Source organism: Podarcis gaigeae, assembly GCF_964106915.1.
Source record: "Podarcis gaigeae genome assembly, chromosome: 10".
NCBI lineage: Eukaryota > Metazoa > Chordata > Lepidosauria > Squamata > Lacertidae > Podarcis > Podarcis gaigeae.
The window spans coordinates 61,764,159-61,779,038 of NC_139686.1; the positions used below are offsets into that span (position 1 = coordinate 61,764,159).

General features: G+C 43.4%; 1 protein-coding gene across 1 annotated transcript in view; it reads right to left on the reverse strand.

The window, feature by feature from the left end:
• IL17REL (interleukin 17 receptor E like) overlaps positions 1 to 12,953 on the reverse strand; it is a 53,318-nt gene extending 40,365 nt beyond the window's left edge. The window contains exon 1 of the mRNA XM_083699325.1: positions 12,502 to 12,953. Coding sequence (XP_083555451.1) covers positions 12,502 to 12,597 — 96 coding nt within the window. The 5' untranslated portion in view covers positions 12,598 to 12,953. The remainder of the gene's footprint in view (positions 1 to 12,501) is intronic.
• Positions 12,954 to 14,880: the final 1,927 nt, after the last annotated feature.

The window sequence follows — 14,880 nt, forward strand, 5'->3', positions numbered from 1 at the left end:
GGCAGTGAGAATTATGTCTTTTTTGCCCATGGCATTCCATGGCACTGTGCCAATTGAAACACCTTTTCGATTTGTTGATCCTTTAGGCCATTTATGTTTCCGATTTATTTATTTTTAATACAGTTATATTTACTGCAGGTCTAATGGTTTGTGTCACTGTTGTACAACTCTCTTTTTAAATGCTTTCACTGTGTTTAATTTTCTTACAAGTCACTCTGGGGGAGATCTTTTGGACTTGAGAAACAGGATTTACACAAAACAAACACCATTTTTTATTTCTCTTGCTCTTTGTCTATTTGCATCAATGGAGTTTGTTGGGGGGGGGGAATGGAGGGTTATAACCATGCACGCACACACATGAAAATGGTCATGATTGCTAGCAGTGCCAAAGAGATAAGAAATGGATCTCTGTCAGATTTACTGCCTGATTTGCAAAGTCAGATTCCGTTTCCTGGTACAAGGGAAAGAAGACTGCTGAGTCATTCTTCTCTACACAATAAAGAGGGACCTGATATCTCTGCTTATCAGTAAAGCTGGGCACAATATAATTTGCATGCATATTAAAAGTGTGTTCCTCATCACACATAAAATTAGCCAGGAGCAGAAGTCTCAAACTCTCACTTCTCGGGTGTGGATTTGCTTGAGATTTTTTTTTTGCTGTTTGGTTAATGGCATCGGGATCTTGAGGAAGGCAAGGCAAATAAATGTACAAAGATAAATTGCTATTGTTACACACCAACCCAATCGCCACAGCTGTGCGAGATTCCAGCGATTCTAGACGCTTGCTTGGGGTTTGTGTTTCCTTCGGAAAAGAGGCACAGCAAAGACTGTAGTGTCTTTATCATATATGGATAATTTACACATATCATAGAATCATAGAATCATAGAGTTGGAAGAGACCACAAGGGCCATCGAGTCCAACCCCCTGCCAAGCAGGAAACACCATCAGAGCGCTCCTGACATATAGTTGTCAAGCCTCTGCTTAAAAACCTCCAAAGAAGGAGACTCCACCACACTCCTTGGCAGCAAACTCCACTGTCGAACAGCTCTTACTGTCAGGAAGTTCTTCCTAATGTTTAGGTGGAATCTTTTTTCTTGTAGTTTGGAACCATTGCTCCGTGTCCGCTTCTCTGGAGCAGCAGAAAACAACCTTATATACAACCAATATATACAACCTGAATCTCAGATAGAGGGGTGTACAGCATTCCATTCAAGAGGGTCTCATAATCACAGTGCTGGGTTCAAGCAGCCATCAGCCTTGCTGCCTGTTGCTCTGCAGCTTGCCTTGCTACCCCACCTTCCATAACTCCTAATTTTACACTAGGAAGCTGCCTAGATCGCTTTTCCATTGCCTCACAGCTTTCCGACTTTTCCTTTAGATCAAACCAGGGAAAACTGCAAACCTGAAACTCTGCTATGAGTCTTTGTTCTTCTACCCAACTCAAGGTAAGACCCCTCTCTCTCGCAAAATCCCTAACGGCTTATCACTTTCCTTTTGTCTTCCTTAATGGCCCATCCTAGGTGATCTCCTGAACATGCCTGGTTTGATTTTAACATGCTAAATCCAGTGTCCAGCACCCGGGAATTAAAAGTGTGGTCCAGGAATTAGAAGGCGTATGGGACTTATCTTGCTGTTCTCGTTTTTCTTTACTGTTTTCAGTCAGTTATCAGCAATAAAGTTCTTTGTTTTGTTTTCAGTCGGTTATCAGCAATAAAGTTCTTTGTTTTGTTTTAAGCTTCTTCCTGGCTGGTGGATTGTATTATCGTAGGTCAAAGTGGAAGCTATAGGTTGAGCTATGGAGCAGTCCCTCCTATTGGTTAAAATCAGGCTGCACACCTTCCTAGGCCACATCTCTCCGGACCAGACTATTCACCGCAGTGGTGTAGCGTGGGTTGCTAGTGCCCGTGGCAACGCAGAGGATATGGGAAGGAGAGAAACTGATGCACATGCACATTCAACTGCTTAACAGCATCTGCCTCACCCAAGGGGTCGCAGCTGTGGAGATAAGAAGAGTCGTCCCTTTGTCTGGAGAGGTCATTTCCTGGTTTGAATGGAGAAGCTGTTTTTAACAGAGCCTACTTATGGAAGTGCACAGCTGCACCAGGTATTGAAATGTTGCACCCCCTAACACTTTTGCATCTGGGGCAACTGCCCTTGTCTCCCCCCATCCTTCCCATGCTACACCACTGATTCACCAGCCTTGTTTTCACCCTCACTGAATATTTTTACCCGGCTAGCAGGTGCCCTTGATCTCTGAAAATGCTTCCTGCTCACCTAGATAGAGACAGAGAGGGACATGTGCTTAGAGACTTGCCCCCTGTACAAAAATAAAATTAGCGTTTTCTGCTCTGCCCACCACCAGAATGTGCACACACACACACACATCCTGATGCCACTGAGAAACTTTTTCAAGGAAATACACTTAGGAACTGTAGCCTTTTCAACGTCATGGGAAAGATTTGATTTCACCTTTACCAGGGACTGTCCCTTAACTCAGCCTACTAGCCAAGATATATATAGCTAAGATGAAGCCATACTGAAGAAGCTTAGTGCGAACAGCAATCCACAAACCAGGAAGTAGTTTAAAAGGGAAACAAAATAAAAGACAAGCGTTCTTTATTGCCCGTACTGGAATTATACAAGGAAGTAATGAATACAATGCTGACAGTAATTCTAATAAAAAAAAGACCTGTGAAAGCATTCTGAGGGAAAGGGAATGTTGCCTTAAATGATCTCAAGCAAACTGTCTTAAGAGCATGACTGGCAGAGTTTGATGTCATACGTAGCCCTGCCCTGGAGCCAGGTATGGAGTCCTGCAAGGACAAACCAGCAAGGCTCCTCATGGGGTCTCTGCCATGGGAGCATATTCACCCAGTGCTTTTCCAGCTGCACTGGTCCCCAGTGGAGTACAGGGACAGATTTAAGGTGCTGGTTTTGACCTTTAAAGCCCTTCACGGCCTAGGACCCTTATACCTACAGGACCGCCTCTCCTGGTATGCCCCACGGAGGACCTTAAGGTCCATAAATAGCAAAACCCTAGAGGTCCCGGCCCTAAAGAAGTTAGATTAGCCTCAACCAGAGCCCTCCCCAGCCAGGACCAGGCTCAAGGCGGCTAACACCAGGTATAAAACAATTGATTAAAATACAACTTAAAAACAAGATTAAAATACATTAAAATGCAGCCTCATTTCAGTAGAAACTCAAATCAAAAACTTTTTGGGGATGAAAACATCAAATCTTCACCAAGGCCAACTATCTAGACTGGTCATACATGGGCCAGAAAAAAAGCCAAGGAAGTCCCCAAATAGGAGTTCCATCACAGAAGGAGAAAGGTAAGAGGGGAAGGGGATCAAGTTGATTCCAAGCCAAAGGCTAGGCAGAACAACTCTGTCTTACAGGCCCTGCGGATAGAGATCAGATCCTGCAGGACCCTGGTCTCATGAGACAGAGTGTTCCACCAGGTCAGAGCCATGGTTGATGCCCTGCCACGGGTCCTGCCTGGTATATGTGCACCACAGGTGCCAATAAAGGGTGAGACACCAGCTCAGCTGAGAGAACCAAGATGGGGAGCATCTCCACTCAATTTAATTCCCACCCACCCCCAGCCCAGCACAAGGGGGGTTAGTAAGTATAGTGATAGCGTGATTTAAGAACAGTTTAGATTATGAGCAACTTGGATTAAGAATGCTGCAAACCCGGAAGTAGGTGTTTTGGTTTGTGAACTTTGCCGTGCGATAAGAACCTGTTTTGCTTCCTGTCGAGTGTGTTGCATTTGTAAAATTGAGTCCCCCGCTGCACGCCTTGGTGTAAGAATGTTTTGGTTTAAGAACAGACTTCCAGAATTCAATGTCTTGACCAGAAGTCATAAACAATCTGTCCCTGTCAACATCAACAGAAGATACCGTATTTTTCGCCCTATAGGACGCACTTTTTCCCCTCCAAAAATGAAGGGGAAATGTGTGTGCGTCCTAAGGGGCAAATGCAGGCTTCGCGGACCTCTCCGCAAGCAGCGGGGGCGCTCCCGCTGCTTGCGGAGAGTTGCCTGCATGCTGAAGCCTGTGCGCACTGAGCTCAGCGCGTCCAGGCTTCACGGACCTCTCCGCAAGCAGCGGGAGCCAGCGCTGGGTTCCCACAGCTTGCAGAGAGCTGCCTGTTTGGGGGCTGGGGTCGGGGGAAGCTTGGGTGGGCCTCCCCAGCCCCGCGCCTGGGGGGAAAATAATTTTTTCCCTTTATTTCCCCCCAAAAAACTAGGTGCGCCTTATGGGACAGTGCGTCCTATAGGCCGAAAAATACGGTAATAACCATCAAAACATATACAGCCAAATCATAGACACTCCTCATGGGTTTCTAGAGGAGAAGCAGACTCGCTACAGCAAAAATCAAATATCATCCTCTTGCTGTCATCAAACAAGAGCTTTACACTAGTGGCCAAAATTGTGGAAACCTTTTGGAAAAGGTGATGTTTGATGGCTCATAACACCACTTTTTTGGGGGGAACCATACCATAAAATTATAAATCAGTGGAAAGAGAATTGAATGAAGAATGCAATGCAACAAGGTTTGTTCAATTATCTGTATTCTATCCAAAGTTATAGACAAATAACCAGAAAAAGGAAGCACAACTTGCTCAGGTCGATATGCCGCAGCTTGCCTTCATTTGAATGTAGCCAAGGAATGGGGCAGGAACCTTTCTACATATGTGGTGGGAGTGCAAAGAGATAGTGGGATTCTGGGAAAATATCTATAACGAACTGAAAAAGATGTTTAGATTTTCATTTGGGGGAAAAACAGAATCCTTTCTGCTAGGTATCATGTCAGAGGAAATAAAAAGAACAGTCAGACCAATATTTATGTATGCAACTATGGTGGCAAGGTTATTGATGGCCAAAAATTGGAAAAGTAGCAGCGTCACAACTAAAACAGACTGGTTATCTAAAATGATGGAATACTTCCATATTGCCGAACTAACAGGGAGGATAAGAGGAGATATGGTACAAAAAATGAATAAGGAGTGGGCTATCTTCAAGGAATACATCAAAATTTATGTGGAAAAAGTAGAATTTCTGACAGATATTGAGTGAATGCAGAAAATGATTAGAGTGAAAGGAGAGTAAAGTCAAGATAGAAGAAGAGATTAAAGAAATAATGAAATGTGTTTAAGCTAGTTGGAAAAATAAAGTAGCGTAACAAGAACGGCTGGAAGTCAAGTCACTTGGTGGGTGTCCGTGTGGGTAGGTGTGTAGGTATGTTGATATGTACAGTATAGGTAGGTATTATATAGAGCAATGTAGGTATGATTTATGTTATGAAAATAAGGTACAGTGGTACCTCTGGTTAAGTACTTAATTCGTTCATCCTGAAGCAAAGTTCTTAACCTGAAACACTATTTCTGGGTTAACAGAGTCTGTAACCTGAAGCATATGTAACCGGAAGTGTATGTAACTTGAGGTACCACTGTAGTGTGTTGTGTTGTGTTGTGTATGTGTATTGTGTAAATGTGTATGTATGTGTTTTATATGTTAATAAAATTTAAATTTTTAAATTTTAAAAAAATGAATGTAGCCAATGAGCACGAGTGTTTAGAGAGCCAATCAGGTGTTATGAGCCATCAAACCTCAGAAATACACTTTCCCCAAAAAGGTTTCCACATTTTGGCCACTTGTGTAGCTAACTGGGCAGACCGGTGAATTCTATTTGCAAGAAAGAGGATACAGATTTCTGTTTCAGCAACTGTGGCAGAACAATGTCATTTCTCCTGCAAACCATTTGAGGCAGTTAACTTAATCACAGGGGAAAGAAAATCTCTCTTTTGTGGTCTATAAATAGTTTGGCATGGGGAAGGCACATTCCAGAATGAGGAGGAAGCCTGGGGTCGGGTGAACCTTTGATGATAAGTCCAAAAGCAGGGATGAAATTCAAGCCCTGAGTGGATGTCAAGCACAGTCCCTTGACACAGTTCAGAGAAAAAGAAATCATAGGAATGTTATAGGAAGGTGCTTTCGACTGAGTCAGACTGTTGGCTCATCTAGCTTATATTGCCTGCACTAACTCGCAGTGGCTGCCCCGGATTTCAGGCAGGGAATCTCTGTGGAGATGTTGGGGATTGAACCCAATAACTTCTGCTTGTAAAGCGATTGCTCTAACCACTGTGCTATAGCCTCTCCCTATTGTCACCCACATCATGCATTGAAAGAACTCTTATAACACTTGGCTTGCACCAGAGAAACTACTGTGTTGACAGTGCTGAGAATTGTCAGAATCCCATTCGCAGAGCTATGGTTCCTTACAACCTCATCAAGGTTCCCTAGGAACTGTAGTTTGTTAAGCGTGCTGGGAATTGGAGCTCTGTACACTAGTTTCCAGGATTACAGTGCAGTGCTTTTAAATGTATGGTGTGCATCCAAGCAGAGGGCCTTCTCGGTAGTGGCGCCCGCCTTGTGGGACGCTCTCCCATCAGATTTCAAGGAAAGAAACAACTATCTGACTTTTAGAAGACACCTGAAGGCAGCCCTGTTTAGAGATGTTTCTAATGTTTGATTTTTTATCATGTTTTAAATATTCTGTTAAGAGCCATGGAAAGTGGCTGGGGAGACCCAGCCAGATGGGTGGAGTATAAGTAATAAATTGTTGTTATTGTTGTTGTTGTTTAGCTGTGTCCGACTCTTCATGTCTGATGTCTTGTTGTGTTTTAATTTGTTGGGAGCCTCCCAGAGTGGCTGGGGTAGATCAGTCAGATGGGCAGCAAATAAAAATTTTATTCTTATTATTCAGCCTCAAAACGGTATGAATGCTTTAAAGGAATGGTGTTGATGTGACTTAACCTACAAAATCCTGCGCTCTTAAAAATTCCACTGCTGATTCAAATAGCATGGAAATATGCGGGCAAGTAAGGGCAACTCTAAGTAGTCCTCTTTTCTTTCTCGGGACTAGTTGTGACTTTTAATAGAGCACAGAACAAACAAAGCAAACATGTTTGTTAGACACTTGTAGGTCATCAGCAAAGAATGCTGGAACTAAAGATGCGTAAGGAGCCCCAAGGGATCTTTGCCAACGCAAGTGATCAACGGGAACCTGCGCTCATCTCCTGCTCATCTTGGTCTGAAAGGTCAAGCATGACCAAGGCAGAGCTTTGATCTGATTAAGTGCCCTCTAGAACACAGGAACACATTGATGCTTTTGAATTATGGGGCTGGAGGAGACTCTTGAGAGTCCCATGGACTGCAAGAAGAACAAACCTCTCCATTTTGAAGGAAATCAGCCCTGAGTGCTCACTGGAAGGACAGATCCTGAAACTGAGGCTCCAATACTTTGGCCACCTCATGAGAAGAGAAGACTCCCTGGAAAAGACCCTGATGTTGGGAAAGATGGAGGGCACAAGGAGAAGGGGACGACAGAGGACGAGATGGTTGGACAGTGTTCTCAAAGCTACCAGCATGAGTTTGGCCAAACTGTGGGAGGCAGTGGAAGACAGGAGTTCCTGGCGTGCTCTGGTCCATGGGGTCACGAAGAGTCGGACACGACTAAACAACAACAACAACAACAGAACACAGGAAAGGGAAAGAAGAAGAAGAAGAAGAAGAAGAAGAAGAAGAAGAAGAAGAAGAAGAAGAAGAAGAAAGCTTTCAGGCAGGATGCTGGAGAAATCATTAAGCTTCCTAGCACTGTTCAAAGTGCTGGTTTTGACCTATAAAGCTCAGTTCCCCAGGACCTCAACGACCATCTCTCCCCATATAAAGCGACCTGGACCCCGAAATCATCATCTGAGGTTCTTCATTGTTTGGCTCCTCCATGAAAGATCTGGAAGGTGGCAGCATAAGAATGGGCCTTTTTGTGGTGGCTCCCTGTCTGTGGAATGCTCTCCCCAGATAAGCTCACCTGGCACCCTCCCTACATATCTTGAGGAGCCGGGAGAATATGTTTCTCTGTAACCAGGCCTTTGGCTGATTAGGGCGGGTTTATCACTTGTTCTTGTTTCATTATGTATTTTGTGATTTTCCCGTTTTGTATTTTTATGCTGTGAACCGCCTTGGAGGCAGGGCGGTATGAAAATGTAATAACTAAATAAATAATACCCTAAAGCCATAAGCCACAATCCCGAACCACTGCGAAGTAGTTGCCCATAAATTATGGCGATCACAGCTTTCCCCAGGTGTTAATGTTGTGCAGGTTTCAACACACACAGGTTACAGGCTACAGCCATAACAAAGGTTAAGAGGCCAAAACCATAACAGGGAGAGAACTCCCTCATGATTCATTGACTGCTTTTTAAAACAAACTTTCCTCTGACAGGGGAATCCCAGCTTACCTTGATTATTTCCTCCTCTACATATTCTTTCAGAGAGAGAGGCAGAGAGAGAGAGAAACAGAGCTCCACGTTTTAGCACTTTTATTATTGTGAAAAAAGAGTAAGCAACATACAATTAAAACCATGGAGTTTCCCTGTAATACTCCTCTTGATAATACTCTATATGTTTACTCAGAAGCAAGTCCCATTGTGTTGGGGGGGATTACTCACTACTAAGTGTGTCGTTTGCTGCCAAATTATCAGGGGGTTCAAAAGAACTGACCTGGTTAGATAACCTACAATACCTTTAAAATAGGCTTGCCGCCAGTTTTTGCAGTTATTTCATTTTTCGTCGTATTGTATTGCTTTTAGAAAGAGAAAAACTACACAAGCAAAAGCAGGAAAAGGTCAGTCTTCCTGGTGGGGGTGGGCTGGGGGTGCCCTGTAATAATTAATATACAGACTGAGCACAGAGAACAAACCAAATGAAAACACAGTCCGCATAAAATTCTCACTTAACAATTCACCTTAAAGTTTCAGAACTTCATGGCTGTTCTGCAGAAACCGAAGAACCAAATCAGTGGACCATACTTTCAACCAGTGCTATTTTTCTAAGAAAAGAGGTGCAGGTTGGCTCCAACTGGGAGAAAAAGCCCTTCTATTTATGTATTTTTAAAACATTTGAAATTATGGCAGTGGGTATAATTTCACCACTGATTTAATGAGTGGAATGTCTTACTGCTGGGTGCTTAAATGAACACCCTAAGACGATTATCTCCCAATACTCCTCTGTCAATTTGGACTTGTTCTGCATTCCAAACATGTATCCGAGGGCATTCTCATCAGTAGACACTTCCTGAAGGAATTGCTTGCTTATGATGGAGCGGGGCTGCTTTCTAGTCCAAATAGTTTGCTCCCTGCCAGTGACATAGCAGGGGTTGCTGGTGCCCAGGGCAGGGCAAGTGCTGTGTCTCCCTGCTGATGGCAGTGGCCACACGGCTTGGCAACTCTCCCAGCTTGACCAGCCCAGGGGTGTCGCCTCGCCGGCCACAAGGAGAAGGAGGCACCACCCCAACACCAAAAGACCAGTGCAGGTATGGCTTGCCTCCCCACTCCCCTCAGTTCCAGAAGGCGGCAGGAACTCAGTCACATGAAGGAGACTGTTGTGGGGGTGCCTTTTTGCACCCAGGGCCATTGCCCCTCTGCCCCGACACACTATAGCACTGCCATCCCAAACTTTAAAAAAGCCCTGATGTTTGCTACCTCTGTTTTTAACACAGATATAAAACCTTCGTGGGCAGCAATGTCATTTTGATTTCTCTTCCATATTCTATCCCATATGAACAAAACTCACACGTGACACAAGTTGCTCAAGAAAGGTATGTTTGAGGGTGAATTCAGGCACTGCATTCTTTAGGTATACAGTGGTACCTCAGGTTACATACGCTTCAGGTTACATACGCTTCAGGTTACAGACTCCGCTAACCCAGAAATAGTGCTTCAGGTTAAGAACTTTGCTTCAGGATGAGAACAGAAAATCGTGCTCCAGCGGCGCGGCAGCAGCAGGAGGCCCCATTAGCTAAAGTGGTACCTCAGGTTAAGAACAGTTTCAGGTTAAGAATGGACCTCCGGAACGAATTACGTACTTAACCCAAGGTACAGCTGTACAATATCTGACTACATTGTGATGTATTTGCAGGAACTCAGTACGCTCTGTTTGAGTTTTGGAAAACGTTACATTTCATTTTTTTTATTGGTTTTTTTAAAAATAAGGGGGGGAAATCGTATAAGAAATTAACAACTGTGTGCATCGCCTGATGAATTGCATGTGTGAAGGAGCCGTTACAGATTAATAGCAATGAGATTTCGACATATCGCCAGATGTCATCACCTCGTAATAACTTCCAATGAGAGCAAGTCACATTGAGCAGGAGGGAGTCAACAAGCAGCAAGTCACCCAAAATGAAGGATGAATCAGCCCTTCGAGAAGTGACTCCTGTTATCCAACAAGAGCAATCGTAATTGATTCATGTTAGTTTTCCGGAAGAAAACCAGCTTATTCCAAACTTTTAAAACTACCCAGTGAGTTTAGCCCTTTTTCTGTAAATGTCAGCAGACGTTTTCAGCAGCGGTCCACTTTCCCTCAGACCTTGTGGGAGGCCAGACTATATTTTGGGGAGGGGGGAATGAACGAATTCCTATGCCCCACAAATAACCCAGAGATGCATTTTAAATAAAAGCACACATTGTACTCATGCAAAAACACGCCGATTCCTGGACCGTCCACAGGCCAGATTTAGAAGGTGATTGGGCAGGATCTGGCCCCTGGGCCTTAGTTTGCCTACGTAAAGGTAAAGGGACCCCTGACCATTAGGTCCAGTTGTGGCCGACTCTGGGGTTGCGGCGCTCATCTCACTTTACTGGCCAAGGGAGCCGGCGTACAGCTTCTGGGTCATGTGGCCAGCATGACTAAGCCGCTTCTAGCAAACCGGAGCAGCGCACAGAAACGCCATTTACCTTCCCGCCAGAGTGGTACCTATTTATCTACTTGCACTTTGACGTGCTTTCGAAGTGCTAGGTTGGCAGGAGCAGGGACCAAGCAATGGGAGCTCACCCCATCACGGGAATTTGAACCGCCAACCTTCTGATCGGCAAGTCCTAGGCTCTGTGGTTTAACCCACAGCGCCACCCGCGTCCCTTTAGTTTGCCTACCCATGCACAAATCCCACCATCTAGCTGAGCACTTCTTATAAGGACTAGCAGTAGCTCTTTAAGATTTCAGACTCCCCCAGCCCTAAAAATGACAGGTACTGAACTTGGCATCTTTGACATGGAACTCTGTTACCGAACTCCAGTCCTTTGTCCATGCTGAATAGCCTTGCAGTGCTGAGGATCAATCATTTAAAAGGGGGAGGGGGTGTGCATATACAGTGGTACCTCGAGTTACACACGCTTCAGGTTACATACGCTTCAGGTTACAGACTCTGCTAACCCAGAAATAGTACCTCGGGTTAAGAACTTTGCTTCAGGATGAGAACAGAAATCGCCCGGTGGCAGCGGGAGGCCCCATTAGCTAAAGTGGTGCTTCAGGTTAAGAACAGCTTCAGGTTAAGAACAGACCTCCGGAACGAATTAGTTCTTAACCCGAGGTACCACTGTAACCCGCTTGGAAGGACTGGTTAGCAGAAACTCTATCCTGTTATGAGAAAGGATGCATGGCAACATTTTGTTGCAGCTACCTGCTGTTAGCAAACTAACTGCACTTCTTAACGCCGTGTGGCTCTCAGCTGAAAACTTTGCTTTCATAAACCGCTCAACCTTGTTTCACTACTCGAATTGTATTCCACTTCAGCATATCTGCAGGACTGCCCCCAAGTGGAGATACTTTGAAAAGTCAGTATTCTTAAAGCAGTCATTCAATCTGAAAATGACATGGCTGTAGTGGTGCTGTTTATTTATCTCATTATATCCACTACACAGCCCAAGCCTAAGAAGTGCACAAGCCCACAGGAATGAATGAGTTTAAAGTTTTGATCTAAATTAGTTTATTTTCCAGCTCCTGGTGATCATATAAATCCATGAGCGCTTTATATGAAAGCAGATAGTCAGTGAGGATATAAAACAATTCTGTGCTCAGTTTAGGCACCAATGTTTTGTTAATTTCATCAGTGTTCATAGTTTATAAGCAAATATGACCAGCATCAAAGTGATCTGCACACTATCCTAATATGGACTGAATTATATCTGTCTGATTTTTCTCTCTCATTTCCTCTTTTATATTTTTAATATTTAGAAATAACAGTTCCTGAAAACCTGTGTTGCCAAGCGTTTAGTATCAAGCATAACCAGAAAGAGTTCAGCATTGCTAACTTCAAAATGCAGATATTTTTCTTTCGCAGCCACAAAAAATGTTTCTATGAATTTTTGCAACACTGTATGGGTGCTCTCTGAATGCTGCTCATATCCACAACAGACCATTGATTTAAATGGGTCTACTCAGAGTATAATTAACATTGGCTATTGCCCTATGTTTTTATTTTACATTTTTAGGGAAAGCTCAATGGAATATATATTTCTTTTTTTGTTGAAATGCACAGCCCCCACCTGAAAACTGGCACATGTAAGAAGTTTTCCATGAGTATATCAGGTGCTTCCAGTTATCAGCATTTAATTTACTTATTCAGAGACAACAGATATAGAGGAAACTGCAACATACCTGAGAACATGTCAGTCCACACTCTTCAATCCTGGGAATGAGCTGATAGCCATAAGCTCCCCAAAACATTGCAAAAATCTGCAACTTCAATAGCATCTTTACTTTTATAAAAAGTTTTTTTCTTTTCTGGTTTTTAAAATTATGACTACAGTATTTTAAAATAAGCTACCCTTTGATTAATCCTGTACTGCTGTTCCACTCTGAGAAACTAAGTTTAAATACTGTGATATGATGAGTTCAAGCACCTCCTTCTTTCTTTCAGCTTGACTCCTCCTCTTTTAAAAAAACAACAACGTGCAAGGCCGATTTTTTTAAAAAAAACAACCCCCCTTGTATTTTAAAACAACTCTTGCTCCAGCCAGATGACTCACAAGATTCTGGAAGTGAAATCCCAGACAGTCATCTTCCTTCCTAAATTCAAATAGCTAAAATTTTGAATCAAACTTGCTTAGTCACAGAAACTTTTACTACTGTTTTGAGTCACTGTGTAAATATTTTGCCTTAATCATAATTTTGGTTGTAAAGTTTAAAGTTATTACCATGAGTTGAAAAAAAAGTGTGACCACAGAGATAGGCAAGGATTCGTGTTCACTTTCAATGCTATAAACAGTTCTTTTCTCCAGCTCCTAATGCTTTAGAGCACAAAACTCCCTTGGAAATGTGCCAAAATATATCAATTTCTCGGTGATGTAGCCACTCCCATATCTTTCCTATGGAGGCCAAACACCAGCATTCTGCTTTTGGGAGAAACAAGCAATGGTTTAGCACAGCAAGCACAGCTGGAAGATAAAAAGGTAGAAAGTTTTAAAATGAAAGTACAGTGGTACCTCGGGTTAAAAACTTAATTCGTTCTGGAGGTCCGTTCTTAACCTGAAACTGTTCTTAACCTGAAGCACCACTTTAGCTAATGGAGCCTCCCACTGTGCCGCGCCGCTGCTGCACAATTTCTGTTCTCATCCTGAAGCAAAGTTCTTAACTTGAGGTACTATTTCTAGGTTAGTGGAGTCTGTAACCTGAAGAGTCTATAACCTGAAGCGTCTGTAACCCAAGGTACCACTGTATACTGGCAAAGCATCCTAGTGCAACTAAACTGCACTCAGGAAAGAAAGAAAAGAGAGAGGGGGGTAATTGGATATAGTGGGGAAAAGGGTAATGGAACTGTCAGAATTAAAGTGAGGATACATTAATGGGGGAACACAAGGGATGCATACAGTGCTTTTTAAAAAGGTGATTATCTTGAGTCAAAATGAGAGTACAGTGGTATGTCTAGGTATGTACTTAATTCATTCCAGAGGTCCATTCTTAACCTGAAACTATTCTTAACCTGAAGCAGCACTTTAGCTAATGGGGCCTCCCGCTGCTGCCACGCCGCTGGAGCATGATTTCTGTTCTCATCCTGAAGCAAAGTTCTTAACCTGAAGCACTATTTCTGGGTTAGCGGAGTCTGTAACCTGAACTGTATGTAACCTGAAGCGTATGTAACTTGAGGTACTACTGTACCCCTAAACATATTTTTTTTTTAGAAAAAAAGCACTGGATGCATCACAGAATAACTGACAAAGCAGGATAATGTCTAAACCCACTTCAAATGCAGCATTAATGCATCAATGGAACGTTGCTGCAGACACCTTCGATAAAACAGCACTAACACAGGGACAAATAAAAGAGGATGCCTTCACCCCATTGTAGCTCCCCTTTATTAAACACACAACCCAACATGACAAGAAGAAGAACCCACCAGTAGCATATCAATCGATATGGCTAACGTGACCCAACAACCCCTTCCCCCCTCACACACACAAACAAAACTCATGGCAAAAACAATCCATGACATGGGCTCCCCCCCCCATGTCAATGAAAACTAATAAATAAAAAGAGAAACTACCCATGTGACACTGACACAAAAACCTCACACATACACTGTGTAAAAGAATGAACGTTTGCTACCTCACCTCTCTTCTCTTCTCTCCCCCCCCCCCCGCCCCACCTTATACAGTCATACCTCGGAAGTCGAACGGAATCCATTCCGGATGTCTGTTCGACTTCCAAAACATTCAACAACCAAGCCACAGCTTCTGATTGGCTGAAGGATGCTCCTGCAGCCAATCGGAAGCCACGGAAGCCCCATCGGACATTCGGGTTCCAAAGAACATTCACAAACCAGAACACTCGCTTCCAGGTTTGTGGCATTCAGGAGCCAAAACGTCTAAATACCAAGGCGTTTGGGATCCAAGGTACAGCTGTATTGTCTACAACATTAATGTTTCACATCAAATATAACTGACCTGTAGACAGGACTTTGTGATCTGAAAACAGAGATGATGTACTGTATATACTTTTGCAGCTCAAAAAATCTTTAATAAAAACATACAGTGGTAC